This window comes from Pleuronectes platessa, chromosome 13 (genome assembly GCF_947347685.1).
Source record: "Pleuronectes platessa chromosome 13, fPlePla1.1, whole genome shotgun sequence".
Lineage (NCBI taxonomy): Eukaryota > Metazoa > Chordata > Actinopteri > Pleuronectiformes > Pleuronectidae > Pleuronectes > Pleuronectes platessa.
This window is the reverse complement of record NC_070638.1, coordinates 9797032-9816840: the sequence shown is the minus strand read 5'-3', so window position 1 is coordinate 9816840 and position 19809 is coordinate 9797032. Positions and strand designations below refer to the sequence as shown.

The 19809-nt window shown below is 42.8% G+C and overlaps 1 protein-coding gene across 2 annotated transcripts in view; it reads right to left on the bottom strand.

Annotated features, from left to right (window-relative positions):
- slc22a23 (solute carrier family 22 member 23) overlaps positions 1-12300 on the bottom strand; it is a 34343-nt gene extending 22043 nt beyond the window's left edge. The window contains exons 1-3 of one of the 2 annotated variants that reach the window (XM_053437112.1): positions 11854-12300; positions 5228-5331; positions 4990-5144 (exon numbers count right to left, since the gene is read on the bottom strand). In XM_053437112.1, coding sequence (XP_053293087.1) covers positions 4990-5144; positions 5228-5331; positions 11854-12300 — 706 coding nt within the window. Of the gene's footprint in view, positions 1-4989; positions 5145-5227; positions 5332-11063; positions 11284-11853 lie in introns of those variants that run through there. The other variant, XM_053437114.1, reaches the window with a different exon arrangement.
- Positions 12301-19809: the final 7509 nt, after the last annotated feature.

Below are 19809 nucleotides of genomic sequence, written 5' to 3'. Positions count from 1 at the left end.
TTAGAAATAGTCATTGGCAAGATTAGGCAGCGCCACAGAAATAGCAGATGTTGAAGATCCACCATTAACGATAACTATGTCGTCGAGATCATCACACACAGGGAGCAGTCACGAGCATGCGGGTCAAAGGTCACTGACTGGAAAGTCGCGAAGCCCTTTATGATGCATGACTCAAGAGAATCATGTGGTCTGCCTGTTGTTTCCCACTCTGTGCATGTCTACTGTCTCTCTCTTTACGAGGCTTTCACTCCCTCAGACACATGCACACACCCGTCGCATGTACAGACACGCCACCTCACATTCAGTCAGGGACAGTGAGCAAGCGCTCCACTTAAAGATGCGTTTAAAGAGCGTGGGAATTTCATGTGCTTCTAAAAAGTAAACATCATATGAGAAATTAAAAAGGTGCGAGTTGAAACACATTAACGCCAAAGCAATAATAGTTGCAGATAGAAGCCGCACTGGAAATTAGAGTTTGTCCATTTTGTAAATGGACACTTCGGGGGGGGGGGGGGGGATAAAAAAATCTGTCTGAGAAAAACAAGAGATTTCAGGCCCAGAGAGCTGACGGGAGAGCACGATTCAACCTGTATAAACAGAGAGCGAGCGAGCTCTGGCCAACTGCCCCACAGCACAGTCACCCCGTCTCAAGCTGATCACCAAATTCTCACACAGTGCGGAAGGCTAGCATGACTCAGCTCGTTGATGTGCTGTGTGGGGGGATTGGGATGGGTTGAGTAGGGAGTGTTTGCCGTGCAAAAAAAAAAAAATTCCATTAGTGAGCGGTACCATGATGCTGAGCTTTATGTACTCTGAGTCTTTCCTGGTGCTGTGCTGCTAAAAACGCACACTGATGGAGCACGGAGGTATAAATAGCAGCTCTGGATCAGATGACTTTCTATAGCTATCTGTTTTACTGCTCTGCTGGTAATCCTACTGTGCAGCCAGCATGGTATATGTGCATTAGCTTTATACTTGAAACAGTTCAATGTTAATATTCAGGAAAGCTTTTATTTGGGATGGTGGTGCATTGCCCCTTCAGTCACCCTCAGAGGTGAAAAATGTTGCCCTCTCTCTCTCCCTCCTGCAGTTTTGACATTCCTCCTAGTTTTCATGTTCCTTTTTCTTGCCCCTCATTGTCATCACTAGTTCCCTTTCTCTCCCCCCCCCCCCCCCCCCCCCGCCACCCCCCTCTTTCTCTGAAGCCAACCCGCCACCAATTCTCTTTTCGGTCTTTCTTTGTGGTGGTTGACGTCGGGAGCTGGGTTAAGTGTCACATCATATCATATCACCCACGCTCTCTTAAAACAAAGGGGCTTACCCACGTCCTCAATGGATTTCCTGATTGATGCCTGCATGGATCAATGAAGGGTCAGAAAGGTCCCGTCTTCTAATTAGTGTATTAACGTACAATGCCCATTCTAAACCTGCATGTTTGGAACGGGCTGTTTGCTTGACCTGTGCTGATGCTGGTTGCAGCCTTTTCTTTCCAGACCTGTAAAAGTGACCTGCAGTATTTGAGCTGCAGAAAGCAAAGACCAGCTGCGGGACTCGGTCCGCAGAACCCTGAGGCTGCACAAAGAGCTGTTCACCTGTTTAATCAAAGTTCGGTAAAGCTCGACTCACAACACAGAACCAGAATGCACGATTGTGCTGATTGACAACATCACTTACATTAATGAGTCCCAGTCGCCACTGCTACAGAGCGCTGGTCACTTGTTTATTCAAAGTTTATTAGTATTGAAAGTGTTGTGTGTCCAAATTGCACATACAAACAGATTTCTGGAATTATTAAAGAGACCAAACAGAAAATCAGTTATCTCACTGTGATTTTCTAAACTAAAATGATCTTATAAAATGGAATCCATGGCTCCAAGATGCACAAACTAAAACCTAATTGATGAGAAAGGGGGATTAGTGTAACCTCTTCTGCGGTGCAAACAGGGATTAGCCTCAGAGTTTCCTTTGTGAGCAGAGTCAAACAAAGCAACACACAAAGGAGGATCATGTGTTTTCTTATGGTACATGCATACACGTCACATGACTGACCCGATGTCAAGACTGAGATGCATATTAGCTTTGCTAAACTCTTTACCATGTTGTCAGCTCTCATGTGAACGCATTTAATACCCTGAACCTTGAAATAAAAAGGATTGATTATCTGCGGTAATGTGTTATTGAACGACTGTGCTCCTTCTCTTGGCTCAAGTGGAGTTTTGTCAATACACAGTGTGGCTACAGGGCAAATATCATGTGACAGGGGAAGCACATGATCTGAAATAGGGGTGACAGTATAGCAAAACAAAACCTATACAATTATCACAGTGCTACAGCAAACTGTTCTTGAGTGACTGAAATAAGAAAAACTGGAGCAAGAACTACAAGAGGGAATGGACTGATTGGAACATGAGCCATTTCTCAAATACAAAGGAATAGAATATCATTGCAGAGGGTACAGTGATGCATCAACCTTTCATAAAGTATCTCAATACAGAGAAGAATATCAATAAAAATTACTATTTACTCTGCAATCACAGGATTTTTATTTTGTAGATTGAACGGTGGAATCGCAAACGCAGAATTTTTAAATAGGGAACAATATAATAAGGAAGAGAATAGTAGAGAGCTGAGGAGCAGAAGCGCTGGGGGCAGGGAAGGTAGCATTAAAAAGTAGACTGACAAAGGAAGAGTAGAAATAACAAAAGTAGTAAAAGCTATTAATGAGAAAGAGGTACAGAAGAAAATACTTTCATAATGATCGTACCCTCGAGACATATGCGTGTGTGTGTGTATGTACATATTTGGAATGCAGCCCTGCTACAGTAAAGCCCTGCTGCTGTAAAAACTGGCATTTTTGTATGCTTACTTATTTCTGCCTTTAACATACACTTTAAATACACATACAGTCTTTTTGACGTCAATTCTAAGCTGAGTACTCTAGCTAAAACAATTTGTCTTGTTTTTTGTACCATTTATTTTGTGGAAATTGAATATGATAATAATAATGCAAAAACTATAAAAATGCATCTAACATAAGCTTGTGGGATGGAAATGTGGATGTGAAATCCCTTCGCCTTCTATTAGGCTTGAGAACCACTGATTTATTGAACCATAAGCCGTCGGCTAACGTGAATACATAGGAGGGTAATGTCGAGTTCATTTCAATTTGATAAGACAAAGCTACTGTACAGATTAACTCTGTGCCTTTGCCTCCTCCTGCCGCGCCCTTCTTCCTTTGTCCTGGGACTCAACGGTCTTTCTGTTCAGGGAGCGGGGGGGGGCAGAGCCTTTCACGGTGTATAGTGCATAGAAAATTAGAAAGTCAAGGTCCCCGAGGGCCCCTTCCTTCATCATCTCGCCCTCCACCTTTGCAACCTCCCTCTTCACTGGTCAATTAATGCGGCCAAGAGGCTTTTCAGGATCCATAGCTGAGACGAGAATGTGCATCTGCTGCGAGGCCAATTATCAGGATGCTATCATGAAGCCTGTGCCCTCCCCGCGCTCTGGAACCTGACGCGCAAAATTCCCACAGATCTAATGATTTAAGCCTTTACGGTGCCGAGAGAAGGTCACGTCAACGGAGAAGATTCATCTCCAGCAGCATCAGAGCCGCTGCAGACTCTTCCTGCAGTGATGAGGGAAGCTACACAAGTTACCACTCCTTCTGTCATTTTCAGATTATTGATGAGCAGCGAAAAGGATTAAATCTCTGTAAAAGACTTGCTGTGGCTGCACCTAAATGAAAATTTAAGAGTAAACCTCAAGGTTAAGGGGGATTGCAGTTTCTGGGTTGTGAGAATTTATCAGGACAACGGCAGTTTGACTTATTAAACGTGAGGAGGTCACTGCAAAAACAATAACTCAGCATGAGACAAGAAGTGGAATAGCTGTTTTGATCAGGTGGGGAGTGACGGCTCAAATTAAGAGTAGAGGTACAGACTAAATTTAAATTGTAATAATTATCGCAGCATTATAAAAAAGATAGATATAACGCTGTGACAGATTTTGGCTAAAGGGGTGACATTTTTTATTTATATCTTTTTTTTTAAATTATATGGGGACTTAATATATTTAAATGAAAGTATTTACTCAGCCCCAACAAGGGAAACCGCACCTTGACTTCCAACAAGAGTTGCTCTTACTACCTGGCCAGGGTTTCAAACAAACAAGTTTGACCCAGAGGTTACATCTGCATCACTGCTGAGGCTATTTGTTGTCAGCACGTCTGTTTAGTGCAAACACTAAATCCAGGAACCCTCTACAAAACAGAAAAAGAAATACAGCAGCTTTCGAAGGGTTCAAATGCTACGTGGAGGTCCTGCAGCAAAATACAGCATCAAAGACAATACCCGGTTATTCCATGTACACAGTCAACACAGATGTGCAGAGGCCAGACGAGTACATGGAGAAGAAAAGTATTGTGCACCGATTCACGTATTTGTTTCCCAAATCAGTCCCAATCCATCGTAGATAAAAACATTACATTGCCCTCTACTTGTATCACTTGAAGCTGCCTCGTTGTCACTTCTGCTCTGCAACGAAGAAGCTGACATTACAGGGCAATAAAATATCAATCTGCGAGCAACGAAGAAATTCCCGTTGGTGTGAGATGCTTATAGATAATGTTAAACCACCGCCTCAAGCAGTCGGCTTAATATGGCTTTAATGTAGGTAGGTAAAGTTGAAGTGGATCTAAATGTCAAGCCATTTTGTTGCCATCATGTTCCCTTCCCTTCACTTTGCTTTATCCGATCTCCAACAGCACAGAGTGTTTAAGTGCATAACAATGTCCAGTCTAGCAGTGTTGTCGGTGCACTCACCAGAATCACCTGAGAAGCCAAAGAAACGCGCAGCAAAGCCCCCATTCAAAGACGGCCATTTACAAAATGTTGTTTTTGGTAACAATATGATCTTGCATTGTAACTCTGCCTATGCCATCTATACAAAAGGCATTAACACAGGGCTGTTAGCTGAGGGTTCAACACTTACTGAGGACGTAGAGAGAGAGGGTGATTCCTGCCAGACAGAAGCCCTCGAAAAACCGCAAGGTGCTGAACATGGGAACGTTGACGGAGAAGGCCACAGTCAGACCAAACACCAGCATGAACATCACCGATATGATCAGCACCGGGTGACGGCCAAACCTACGGACAAAGTCAAATAACATAATTGATTACTGATACTTTTAATGCGGTCAAACTGAACGAACTTAGTTGAAAAATCTCACCAGTCTGCCAGGACTCCAAACACCAGGTATCCAAAGATGGATCCCACCAGCAGAGAGAACTTTGCAATATGGACTTTCCATGCTGACTTACACACCAGACTCCACTGTGAAGACAAATAAACACAGGCATTAGTTCCGAGAAATCAATGCTGGGTAAAGAAAAGAAAAAAATGGAAGTGAAAGATAAATATAATGTTTAAGGATGAGTCATTTTAGTCTCTTGACTATCCCTCTCTGCTTGGTCTGTCTTATTTATGAAACCGTCTGGCAATAACTGCTTTCACATTCAAGTTGATATCAAGTAAACATCAACGTGTTATTCCCTCATCTCGGTTATTCCTCCAACTAATACTCCTCCTTTTTCATTTCTCCAAATACTATTTTACACAGAATGTATCGCAAGCAGTTTTTATGTAATGCTGCTTGCATAAACTCGTAAAAAGCATGATGGGTCACATTTAATGAAGTGTTTGTTGTTGAGTTAGTTAGACTAAATCAAAAACCTTTACATGGAACGTGTTTTAGTTAAACGCTGAAGTACTATAAATTGTCAAAATTAGTTATTGGGGTTTACCTATAAAATGTGTACATGGTAAATGTATGTCTGGGTTATGTTTCACGTATTTGACTTGTGCTGCCACTAGTTAGGCTGAACACTCTGCAAATCAACATCAGGGATTCAATTATCTCTGAGTGGGTATAATCTAACGTGTGTTATTTCACTGTGTATGTGTCCGTCCTCTACAATGTGAAAAGATGGTACATCACCCCGAGTCTGTTCATATTCTTTGCAGATTCAAACCCTCAGGACTTGTGGACTGTAAACAATGCAGTGTGTGAATTGAGCAAGCCCTGACCTTTCCCCCTAGAGCAGTGTCAAGATGTGACACACAGACCTCGTGCACACCAGCAGTGATCGTAAAGAGGTGCAGCAGCAAACAAGAAATACTTTACACAAACATGCGACGTTGAGTAACATTGACGCGATTGATAAATGATCCTATAGACTGGTTGATGCTGAGAGGAATACAATTCGAATGTCAGAGAGGAGCTGGATATTTGGGCTCTTTTTTGGCAACATATGCCTCCCAGGTGTCTTTGCTGAGAGACGCATCAGGAAGAAGCAGATACTGGCCAAGTGGTTATAGAAGGTGCATAGTGTATTGGAGTCAGATCAATGCTGACCTCAGATCTGTTTCATTTATTCGCCGCACCTTCTAAAACAATATAAGATAACAAAGTGTTGTTAGTACATGTTTCAGTGAGGGGCTTTAACCTCCCATAACCTCAACCATAGTGACTTGTCCAGAATGGAACGCTCCAGGATTACCCAGAGCCACCCAGCCATCACATGATCCAGGCATGCCACTCATTCAGTATCGATGTCAGCAGAGAAAAAGACAGTGGGAGGCAAAACAAGCTCCTCTTGCACAACCCCAGCAACACAAAAAGCTGTAGCTTCCCTCCTCCAGGAACTTGACAAACTCAATTTAAACTCTGAGTCTGCAATTACACAAGTTCCAGCAGTGCACGCATGGATGACAGCGCAGAACAGACACATGCAGCTGACCACAGACAGATGACCAACGCCGACATTCTCAAGTCACATGACGTGGACCAAGCAGTGACGTCTCGTGAGTGGTGAAATGTGAGGCTAGATGGCCGGGGGATGTCAGGTTGGGATTTCGCCAAAGTATCATTAATTTCTCTAATTTGCCATTTTTCATGTATTATTAACCAGGTCTTTCTCCAGGCCAAAGGCTCTGACCGGGCTCATCATTAACGGGCTTCTGCTCTGCTATTAGCACGAATCACAAAAAAAAAGAAAAAAAAAAGGGCAGACCCTCAGCTAGAGCAGAACTAAGAAATCCCGGCAAAGTGTGATTCAGTCTTAAGCATGAGTCAGATCCATGTAGCTTGTCTCCTATGGCCCCTATTATTTCTGCCAGTCGCTAACCTGCTATTGTGTCGCTCATTTGGGAGTAATGAATAGATGTCAGTGTGCAGAGCTGGCTTGGACACGTATAAATGGAATAGCTGATGGGAAAAACGCAGAGCAAATGCAGGGCCACGAAAAAAGGAAGTCCCCGGGGTGTCTGTCGACCTCTCTCAAAACGACCGGCCACCAGTCGGTCTACACCGTCGAGTCTCATTAGCTCCCACCAAGACGCTCTCCCATCTACAGCTGCACATTTCTGCACTCGTTGAACTAGAGGGGTGGTGGCGGGGGGTTCGAGAGGAAGGAGGGGTGAGCATGGGCGGGAGATGGATGAAAAGCAAGGGGGGGGGGGGGAGGAGGGGGAGGCTGGAATAAAGATTATACAATGTAAGGAGAACACGCTAAAGAGGTTGAGAGCAACATAAAAGGAGTAGAAAGGAAAGCACTGGGACGGGTGAGAAGCTGAAGAGACGGGAGATGCTTCAAAATCTGTTGCGAGGAGAAGGCGGAAAAAACACATGGAGAGACTGCTGCATAGTTACTGCCTAGCAACAGACCATCGCTGTGGTGATCAGACTCTTCCTGCTTCCAAGTGCAAGTTACAGCACCAGTGCATCATCGAGAGGCTGGAATGGTTTAATGTGGTGGGAGTGCCGGTGAAGGTAAAGGAGAACGAGAGAGAGCACGAGGATGAATCTTTACTATTCCTACTGCAGTTTAGTGGTAAAATAAAAAAGGGGGGAAACTCCACACTTGAAGATATCGCCTGAAAACTGATTTATCTTAGTGCTCATGCAGCTGTAGCATTCTGATGAGAAGCAACGGCATGTTTAATTTCCCTGTAACCAGCAGTGACAGATAGTGAAACAACAAACCTTTGTCTATCTTCATTATTCACTGCATTGTCTTGCTGGCAGCTGGGAACCTCCCACTACACGTCCCTGTCACCACAGAGACTTCAAATGCATCAACAACCCACCGACACTCTTACAACATGAACTCCATGACACAGTCCCGAAAACAAACTTGAACCAAGGCCAGGGGTCAGGCCCCCCCCCCTATACAACTCAGCCCTCCCTGTTACAAAACAGCTCTTATCAGAAACAAGCATGTATCACCCTCTCTTGTCACACATGAGGAGCCTTCAACAGAGTTTTATCTTTTGGTCACACAGGCATCCTCTCCTCCCAGCTGACGCCGTGAGCGGCTGTCATTGTGTGCTGACTGGGTATCTGCAGTGGGGTCATCGCCTTTCGACAGCTGAGACTGTTTCAAAGTGTCCCACACTGATCCAGAGTCAGCGGACGGAGCCAGGCAGCTGGGTAAACAGTACGAAGGGCCCCGGAGCAGAGAGGCCTGCGTGGTGTTCAGCTGAAATATCATCTTTCACATCTATGGGTGTGGGACCGCTTGATACTGATACTGGGTCTGGGTGTACCCACACTGGAGCTTTGCAACATATCGTCCATATCACCTCCATACAATGCTTTAAGATAAAAAATGGCAATGACATACTATTTAAATGTACCATGTTGAGTCGTGCACTCAACTCAGAATTTCCTTAATTGTCATTTGCATATTTTTGCACGTTTCCCCAACATCTTCAAAAGTCTGGTTTAGTCTTAATATAGGAAAGTCACAGGAAAAACAGATTATTTGCCATTTTCTCTTATTCAAATTATTGCCAGTAATTTTTAATATAGTTTTCATACATGGTTGTTTGTGTGTTTGCAGGATCAACCCAAAACTACTGGATGAATTTCCAGGTAATCTGATGGAAGGATGCAGTAATGGTGAGGGAAGAATCCATTACATATTGGTGCGGATCCAGGATTTAATTTATGTAAAATTGGGAGACAGGGTGTTTTCAACATTTTCCTTGACTTCTCAGCCCCAAAAAAAAAATCAGGCATGTGAGGTGGACTGATAGTCATGAGCAGATCCAAATTTAAATCAGGATGTAGTGAATTTGCATGTGGTTTCATGAGGGGACTGTAGGGCCTTGACAGAGATATGAGCTCTACTGAGTTTCATTCGAGTTTATTAAGCAAATAAGGAAACGCTAGTTCCAGCTTCTAAAACACAAGGATTTGTTGCTTTTCAGACATTTTGTCTTCATCATTTTAATTCTAATATTTTGGAGTTTGGTAAAACAAGCAATTTGAAGAAACTACCTTGGATGAGAACTTGAAATTTCATTTACCATTTTCTGACAAGACAAAAAATAACTATTCCACATATACGCTTAAATCCATGAGGGTGTCCAAGCTTGGGACGAGTCCAGACACCATTCTACAGTGGAGAACGACAAGAGGGGAAATCCTAAACTCACTATTAGATACAAAAATCATCAGCGGCCTTTAGACGCCACTTGTCCCTGATTAAGACACAAGAGGTCGGCTCATATACAGGATCAATAAAGAGGTTAATCTTTGCTTTGAGGATGTTATCAGTCCATTGCTGCAGCTGTGTTGCAGAGAGACTCTCTGTCTCTGAGTAATGATACGTTCTCATTTCTCAGGCTCAGTCCAATTACGACAGGCCCTGAGGAGAGCTTTGACTCAATTAGGACGGGTCTCCACATTCACCACTCTGGATCCTTCACCACCACCTCAACCTCCGCCGGCCGCCTCCATCAAGGCCCTCTCTCTCTGTGACGCCGGGAAAATGGAGCAAGTGCAAATGCATTTAAATGCATTCCTTTGCTACCGATTCCCGAAACAAAACCCAAGCAGCAAACAGGGGAAAACATCAACATTTATTTACATGTTGAGCACCGGGGTAAGAATTTGTTGGTGCATTTTGGCAGTTTTTAGGGGTCCAGTGTCACAGAGAGCTGAGCCCAGTCATGTGCAGTTATGCCTATGCAATCCAAACACAGGGAGAAATGCCAAGTCATCACTTCCTGCTGAAGTGTCACCCTCATGTCTGTGCTGTGGCGGGGCCTTTAGAGGAGCGAGGGACAGGTCGACAAAGAGAGACGATGGCCAGGGTCAATTATTATGCTTCGTTTTTTTGGAAGAGTCTCCTGCAATGACATCCGATTCAAATCCCCCGAATGGCGACCTTGTCGGAACGTGGACGACACTGGTCAGGGAAGACGAGCCCTGCCACGCACTTATACCAACTGCTCACCCCCGCCGCTGATCTGTACTGGTGGTAGTGTCAACATGACATTCTCGTCCTGTGTGCAACGGCAACACAGAGGAGAGTATCTACAGGTTACAGACACCAGCATGAGAAGAGGCAGCAGTGCATTAGGCCTGAAGTCACACGATAACTCTCTGTTCACTTTTTATGGCTCAGAACAGACATTTTTGGATTGTTAGTAATCACCCGCCCAGTTGTTTTTCCTCACAATATGACATAGTACTCAGCTGAAGGTTTGTTGCATTTTATTGGAATCTGTCCATAATACATTGCTCTGCAACCCCACCTATACCAAATAACCCTGCGGACACTGAAATCCTGGCTTCAACGTCCCTCAGGACGTGGCTAAAAGATAATGCCCCCCCGGCTGCATTTCGTCTGCTTCATTCAAATGAGTTCATTATCAGTGATAAAGAAGATGAGCTGCTGTCGTCGCAGGGCGCCACGACCTCCTCCTATACGGCACGGAGGGGCTTCAAAGCCCAGCTCCAGATCAAACTCCTGCTGATAAGCCTTTTGATTACATTCCAAACCCTTCAGAGGTGAAGAGGATGCAGATTAAAACACAATTGACTGTCCTCTCCACGGGTGAGGTCATCAGAGAGTGTGTCAACATTTTAACTTTTCGACTCCCTTTGTCCTAATGGCTCCTTGTGATCACAACGGATTTAATCCCATCATCCAGGCCCTGATGTTAAAGTAAAGTTTACTCAGAGAGTAATGTGTATAGTGTCACGCTTTCCTTACCATACTAAAATACCACTCGATATGTTGACAGGAGCTGCAGCATCCAGATCATGAGACAAAACCCTTCTTCCTCTAGCTAGCAGACCAACTATAATGACTCCAGGCCGATACTGTCCCCTCCTCAACATACAGGGCAGTCACAGGAATGTAATGGGGATGCCACCGGGGGTAAAGGCATCCGTTCTGAATTAAAGTGTCCAGGATGAGAGCTGTGAAAAGAAGGCTGGTGTTTGGTTATGGGGCAGAGATAGGGCAGCTGATGTTTGTCAAGGGATGGGGTTGCAATATTCCAGAGCGTGCACACACTGACCTTTGCTCCAAATCAAAAAGGGCTGCATGTCTATTATGTGCATTACGACAACCGGCAAATTCCACCAGCCCATGGCAGCTTTGCCCAAAAGTGCAGGTGCATGATGGTCGCCCTCGTGCATAGGCCACAGTTTGTGTCAGGACTTCTCACTGTCATGCTCTCACCTAGGTATTCCTAGTTTGGGGGGGTTGTGATTCCCTACAGGCAGTGCTAGAACAAGCCTTGGATGCAACAATGGAGGCGTATCCATAGCTGGCAAGAAACCTGATTTGGGCACAATTTGATATTAAGGGGCTGTGATGCTGTTTGAAAGTGGTGTGTTTTTAAAATGATGGAAATTGTGTTGATAAGGGCCAGGATCTCACTCTCTTACCAAAGTAAAATCAACCCTAATGGGATTATGGGGAGGATCGGGTGACACAGACGGACAACACAGTGGGATGGAAGAAGGATGCCCATCCCTGGGAATGGTCATCTTACCTTGGTCACCACGTTGTGCACGAGTCCCGTGTGCAGCTCGAACGTCCACTCCTCGCACCAACACTGCATGCTGGTGTCATTGTGGATGCCGTAACTTCCATTGGCGTACATGTGAGCCGGCCGCGCGCCGCTGCCGTTTTTGGGACCGTCCAGCAGCGAGGAGTGACCCGGCGCGCTCAGGTTACTGTGGGTCAGGTTCACCCGCGGCTGCACGCATGTGTTGTTCGGCTGTGCCAGGAGGAAATTGTCCGAGAACTGGCTGAATCCAATGAACAGCGCCGGGATCCATGTCAGCACGATCAGCTGTTTCTGGTATTTCCCAAATCCCCCGAGAAACGGCAGCACTGAGCCGTCAATGCGCGTCAGCAGCCCCGGCGACGTGGGGTCGGGGGACACGAAGCCGTTCTCCGGGTGGTGGTCCTCCCTGTCGAGCTGCACCACGGCCATCGCGGTTCCGCCAGATAGATGCCTCCGTGTGGGTGCGTGCGCGGGTGCGTGTGTGGCGAAGCCGGGGTTGCAGTGCTACCAGCACCCCCCCCCTCGCCTGTCGACTCCACAATGCGTCAATGCGCCCCCAGCTCCCCGGCGCTGAAAGCCGTGCGCAGTCACTCAGTCCCACTCCGAATGGAAATAAGACGCACCTCTTTATTAGCAGGAAGCACTTCCGTCCGTCCGTCGGTCCGTCTGCACAAACAAGCGCTGGTCTGAGAGCAGCCTCCAAGCTCCCTCACTCACACACACACACACACTGACACACGCACACAGACACACTCACACGAAGCTCACTGCTCAATGAGGCCGTGACGAGAGAGCGAAAGAGATAGAGAGAGGAAGAAACTATTCCATGTTCCCCTTCCTGTGGTTCCTTGTTTCCGTGTCGCCGAGGCGGCGGAGCAGCTTCCTGAAGGAGCCACAGGTAACACACCTGCCCTCAAGGCTCTGTGTCGTTGACTCAACTCAACATGGCCACCTGTAACCGCTGGTAATCACCGTGAGGGCATAGTCCTGACACAGGAGCGACGTCTCCCTGTTCCTCTCTTAACGCTCCAGCTGCACGGTGGTGCCATGTACCTGCGTACTTTCACTTCGTTACTCTACTTGCTTTCTTTGGTGATGAGTTCTTTACTTTGTTGCCTTTGTTGTTCTAATGTGTCTTCTTTTTAACGCGTCATAATGGCTGTTTTGAAACATGTGAAATGAAATCATTATTATTATTATTCTATTCTCGTTATTATTAAATACATTTTCCATGCATCTGTACTTGACTCAAGTAGCTTCCTTTTTCGTTACTTTTCACTTTTATTTCAGATAATATAGCAGGAAGTATTTGTAATTTCTACTCTGCTACAGTGCCTCAAATCATATGTTCACATTAAGTTTATGTATATAATAATATAACATTTGACATATATACATATCATATATATGTATAATGAAAGTGTGTTTTTAAGTAATCAAAACGAGAGTGTAAAGGGCCCCCTGATTCAATCACAGTGTGCAGATAACAGAGCAATGACAATAAAAACATAATCCCCTTTCAAATAATCACTATGACAATGCATTTGTTTTCAGTAGCATCATCTGCAGCATTCTCTTCTCGTCTTTACTTTTCTTATATCAAACTAAATATATATATGGTGGTTCTGCAACAAGAAGGTTGCCGGTTCAAATCCCACTCTTCCCCATCTGCATGCCGAAGTGTCCTTGGCAAGATACTGAACTCCTAAATGGCCCCTCATAAATGTTGAGTGTAATAATTGTAAGTCGCTTTGGACAAAAGCGTCAGCCAAATTACATGTAATGTAAAAAGAGGCTGAACCTGCGAGTACTTTGTATTTAGAAGCAATAACTTGCTTACTTTCATTTGAGTGCATAAAGCTATGTCCTCCACTACTGATTATATACAATCATTTGTTTAACAGGGCTGATGGGTAATATGGACAAAAATGATCTCGAGATAGACATTTTCTACGCAAACCGCTAATCGCAGATATTCCTTTGACTCCTTTGAAGTCCGATTTGGCCTGTGGTCATATCGTGAATAACAGAAATAACATTTTATGTGAATTTGCGGAAATATTTAAATCAAGATAAAGAATGGAACTCCAAAGATGACCTCTTAAAACAGGCAACGGGTTACATCATATTTTTACTTTTGCTGCTATAATACAATATCCTATTACAGTGGTACTTCTAATGTTTACCTTGTACCTCCTCACTGTGCCTCTAAAATGCTTAGGAAATGTATTATTGAACTTCTTATTGATGAAATTTCATGGCAGAATGAATTAAAATCCAACCAATAGCAATCTTCATTCCACCCATTCGGACTGTTTATGAGAAACAAACAGTTTTCTCAAAAATAAGATCACGAGGTTTCAGAAATTACAAGTGACATAGAACCACAGGTATAGGACTAAGGACAATCAATAACATAGATATGTTTTTAAATGCACATTGCAGATGAGGGGTCAAGTTCTGTTCCAAGCAAAAAATATGCATTTCAAATGTAAGGGAGATTAGATGTAAGTACTTAGATGTAACACACATAGGTAAATAGTATTTATTAAGTTATTGAATCATCAAAATATAGCTTTTCTTATTCATGTTATGTCATGTTGAGTTTTGTGTTTCAAGTAATTCTTCAGGTAATCATTTCTAATTCAACAGAAAGGCTTTAAAGATAAAACTTGTTTTATTCAAGGCAACCTATTGTTTTATCAACACTTTTATATGTAAGTTAAATGTCTCACTTCATAATCAGCCCACATGTCATCAATGACAAATGTTAGTATGTTATTAATAAGGGATTCTTCTACCGTGCCTGGTTTTGTAGATGTGAATTGGTAGATATTTTGTTAATGGGTTTTGTTCCAGGTAATCGTCCACTCTTTCCAACAGGGGGATGGTTGAACTCAACATAGCTGTCTAATGAACTGAAGAACTAAAAAGACAAAAGATGCTGGAGGAGGACAAACACCAGTCGACAGATTTCTCCACAACCTGGCAACCGAAAAAGTTTCCATTAGTAATATTTTATTACAGATTTTTACAGCTTCATCGATTCGTTTCTTTCTCATCATAACATTAGTAACAACGTAAAAACCTAAAGTTTGATTTATATGTAAGATATTTAATTATCCTTACATTTGATGCCTTTTCCTTATTTTACTGAAACATAACCAATCATTTGACAAGACATATGTTTATAATTGAAGCACTGTGAATATACAGGAGACAGATGATGGTAATTATGAACATTTCTGATAACAGTATTTATGGTGACATAAGGTTCAATATTGGTCCAGTTTGATTTACCTCCACTATCTTATAGCCTATATTTATCCGAGCATGTGACAGCAGACTCCCACTCCAGCTACTGCACATGTATATTTAGCAATGCTTCACCCTCCTGGCCATAATGTGATAGTACATGTACACACACATACACACGCACACTCACACACTAAGAGCTGAATCCTGCACAGGTTAGTTTCATTAAATTATATTTTCCAACAAACATTAGGAGAAATCCATTTTTTTCTTCTCTATTAAATACTTTTTTATTAGATATATACAGTATGCTATTACATATAGTCTATAGCAAATTGCATATAACGTATGTAGTATCCAATTACATGTTATACAATAGTTACATGTTATTTTACCTTAGAGCATTGGAATAAAGTATTATCCCAGAGCTGCCCAGTGATAGTGCATGCGAAGCACGTGTGACAGATCCAGAGTGGCCCCATGAAGGATTACTGGGAGCCCCTGAATGGCCTGCAGTAGTTTATTGGGTTGGGTTTTGTTGCACACTGATGACCCCTGCTGGCAGACTGACGTACCAGCGTCTTATCGGATGCATTTGCAGTCAGTGTTCTTTTAAGCTTTAGCAACATTCAAGCAATGTAATGCATTTATTTGTGTCTTTTGTCGTTGTTGTTGTTGTTTTCAGTTCTGTGGAGTTGTATTGATGAAAACATAGTCATGTTGTTTTGAGATATAAACCAGGTTTTAAACCATCAGAAAATAAATGACAGGGAAATTGTGTGAAATTGAACTGCTCGAGGAAAATTATTGAAATCTTAAATGGCTCGATTAGTTTGATCTGCATCCTCTAAAATCTGACAACCAGACAAAACTTTTCACGGCTGTGTGAGCACAATATATTTCTCATGGCTCCGCTCCAACAGAAAACCAGTTGACCAGTATACCTTCTCGCTATCTCACTTTGTTATCATTCAAACTTGCTTTGACAACTGATTCAGGTGTGTCCAGGATACGCCCATATATGCCATGCTATGAGTCAGCTCAAGTGTGTGTCTGTGTGTGTGTGTGTGTGTTAGAGTGAGTGTGTGCGCCATGTTCTCTCTGTCTCGGTGTCATAAACTGTCTGATTGCACATGAGGTGTAACATAGTAAAAGAAAAAAAAAACAAGGGTGTCTCACAGACGGTGACGTGTTGAGCAATTCAAATTAAAATGTTCTGTTGGGAAATGCAACAGACGTTTTTTCTCTATATCAAATTTCAAATTCTCACGTATCTGTGTTAAACAATTGTGAATAGATTAATAGATCATGCACTGTAACATATTGTAAAAAAAAAAAGTCAAAGTCCAGGCGATGCAGTGCAAGGATGTGTGATTTACTGCTTTGGTGTTTATATAACCTTGACTGATACCATACAAAGATACACACAATGATGAAGAAATACTGTCAAAAAAAAAGATCAAAGTCACTTTCTTTGGTGATCAACATACGGCAGAGTAGCCTTTGAAGATTAGTTCCGAGACTAATTTGTGTTTTTTGTCTTTTAAATTACAGATTAATCAATCATATCTATGGGGACAGGAAAATAGAACAAAGTATTTAAAGTATTTTAAATAATTCTACTGAAAAGTCAAAGAGTGCTTAAGTCAGTAGATCAAACACTCAATTATTGTTATAATAGTCTTAATTTGAACCATATTTATGTTGTTACTTAATCCGAAGTGGTCTTACAATGGTCTTGTAGATTGGCCCTGACGAAATGTCTCCTTTTCAATCATAACCTGAGAGTTTATGAAGCAGTGGAAAGTCTGAGGAACCATCTGTGAGTTAACAAGCTGCCACCAGGACACCACGTTAATAAGTGAGACAATGTGATTTAATAAAACATCTGTCAGGCTTCTATTTCTCACTGTTTACTCACTGCATGATGTCAGTGCCAGTGTCTGGAAGTGATATCATACGTGTGTGTGTCTGCAGGAGTCAGCGGGTCTCTGCAGTCGGTGTGAATTGAACCCGACGTGTGAGAGTTAACCTGGTGACCTCCTGCATAGTTCATTCTCAATGAGCCGGACACCTCGATCTGAGTCCTTTTTAATGTTTCGCTTCATATTCCTGATGTCGTATGTTTGTGAGTAACACAAACAGGTGTGGTCACTTGACAAACACCTTTGTTACAGCGCGGAATAGTAAAAGTGATCCACAATGGATGTTTTAGTGCCAAAAAGCAAACATCAAGTTAAATATTTACTCGGAGCCGAGCTGGGTACACACTGAGCAAACCTTTCCCTTTCTTCCCCAAAGTGAATCTGAATAATGCAGAGAGCAGATAAAAACAGATGTGAAGGATTGAGGAGCTGGAGTGTGGACGTAGTGCACGACAGATCAGTGTCACTCCCACAAAATCGACCTTTGCCACAGATCAATGTGACACTAAGATTTACAGAAGATGTCTTTGTGTCTGTGAGGTATTTGTATCAGAGGATTAAACTCTTTCTGTTGCAGAGGCCTTACTCCGATCCCAATTAATCCCTATTATCTCATTACACACCAGAGCAAAATTCACTGGCCTACTGTTCGGTGCATCTCGTTTTTTTGGATGACAGCCATCATCTCACTGAAGTTTGGTAAAACTTAACAAGTTCAGTCTTGCAGCCATTGCTGTTTGGACATATTAAAGAAAACCAGCCAAGCGAATCCACCTGAGTTTAGTTAAGAGGGGGCGAGAAAATGCTGGGTGTGGCCGAGACTGGGTGCGTCTCCACAGATTGTCATTATCACAGATGTCATGTTACAATTGGGGGTAAGAGTAATGACAGTGTGAAATCACTGCAAATATTCAGCACAGATAAGTCGTGCCAAGCCCTTTTTCCAATTTTTTTAAGCTGACAAGAAGGTTGATTGTTGAAAAAGAAAAGAAAAAAAGAAAAAGGCTCAGCAATGCAAAGATGGCTTGAAAAATTCCTGTTTGGGGCGTTGGTTGCTGAAAGTCAACGGGTGAGTTCTCACCTATGACCAGGCCTCTCACTCCTCCTGCGTGTCTGTCACTGTGTTCTCACTATGTGACAGTTGTGTGACCTAGTTATGTGTGTAATGGCAAATAACCCGGGGCTGATACACCAGAGGGCAGGTTGAGTCCAGCAGAGTCACCTAATGCTGAGATGAGACTTTATTATGAGCACTGCATGCACTGTCTTTTCCTCATTAGGATTGTATATTTTTCCACTTTTAAAATCAACCATCTAATAAATTTACAGTTATTCTTTACTTGTAAAAAGTTCCACTGACCTAGTTTTTATTTTCAACCGAACCTCTTCCCTGTTGTTTGTCAGTGTCCTTCTTGCTCCCTTTCATCTTTCAGAGCCAGGACAAACCCGTCTGATCGGTTTGTCTGCAGATATGTTCAGAGATAGTCAGGAGGATAAGGACAGAGTTTTAATGATGGAGGAAAATAGTCTCTGTATCATTTCAAGACTTGGTAGTTTGTGCGAGTGACTCCTCAAAACACAGATCGCTCACACAGACTCCTTCTGACCTCAAGAATGTTGAACCCGGGATGATAAATTCTTCGCGCAGCCACCCTCTCTTCTCTCTCTCCTCACGGGGATGTAATGTCTTGGCTCTGGTTATTTTTTTATTTTAATCACTTTCGAACTGGATGTGTTGCTTTGACTCGCCAGGGTCATATGAGTTCACAGGAAGTTCCTGAGGCCATGAAAATGAAAATGCAACTAAAGTTTACAAGCAAGACATGGATTCTGAATAATCTGGTTCACAGAGTTTAGAAGTGAGTTTCAGTGAGTACATTTACACCGACAGTCTTAATGAATCTTATACCCACATAGCTAAATTGTTTTGGGGCCACACTGTCACGCTGTCCTCCGCCCCCACATGCCGCGTGGAATGATGACACATGGGTGGTGAACTCCTGTTAGCCAGATCTGGGCCATAAGTAAACCATAATAACCATCCAGATTACACCTTTCCTTGAGTTCTGCATGTTTGTCCAGAAAGGCCCACGTTTGCTTTTGGATGTTTGGGCCCTGTGTGCTATTTTCCATGTGGGCTCCTTCGGCTCACATCCATTTCGTGCGGAGTAGGTGTCACATCATTGCCTGAAGCGGCCCACATCCCTGTGCTATCTGGGTAGTATCTCACCTTCAGTTATGACTTGATTTCCTCTCATTCACTCTGATCTGTACCGACAAAGAATATTCAGAACCATGGATCCAGAGTTAACATGTCTCAGGAAACACACATTTCTCAAATCCAGCATAATATGTTTATACATACGCCGTATAAGGAAAATCCTTAATTAGGAAATTATAGTGCACATATAAATGCATTTTTAGCTTTCCATAAAGGAAAAGGGAATCCTCCAGAAGTGTCAGAATATATTTTATGTATTAATCCACAACAAGGAACACACACAATAATAAATATCACTGTATATGCTCATATTCAACCGTCGTCCTTTGGCTACACAATAAACTGTAAAATAATGAATGGGAAAACATATTTGTCTGTGGATAATATACATTTTACAAGATGGGCCAATAAGACACTTTACAATATAACCAACACAAAACAATAACATCATGTCTCAAACTTTATTATTATATTATATTATTATTATTATCATTATCTCTGACATTGTTATCTATCTCTATAAACCAATACACCGTT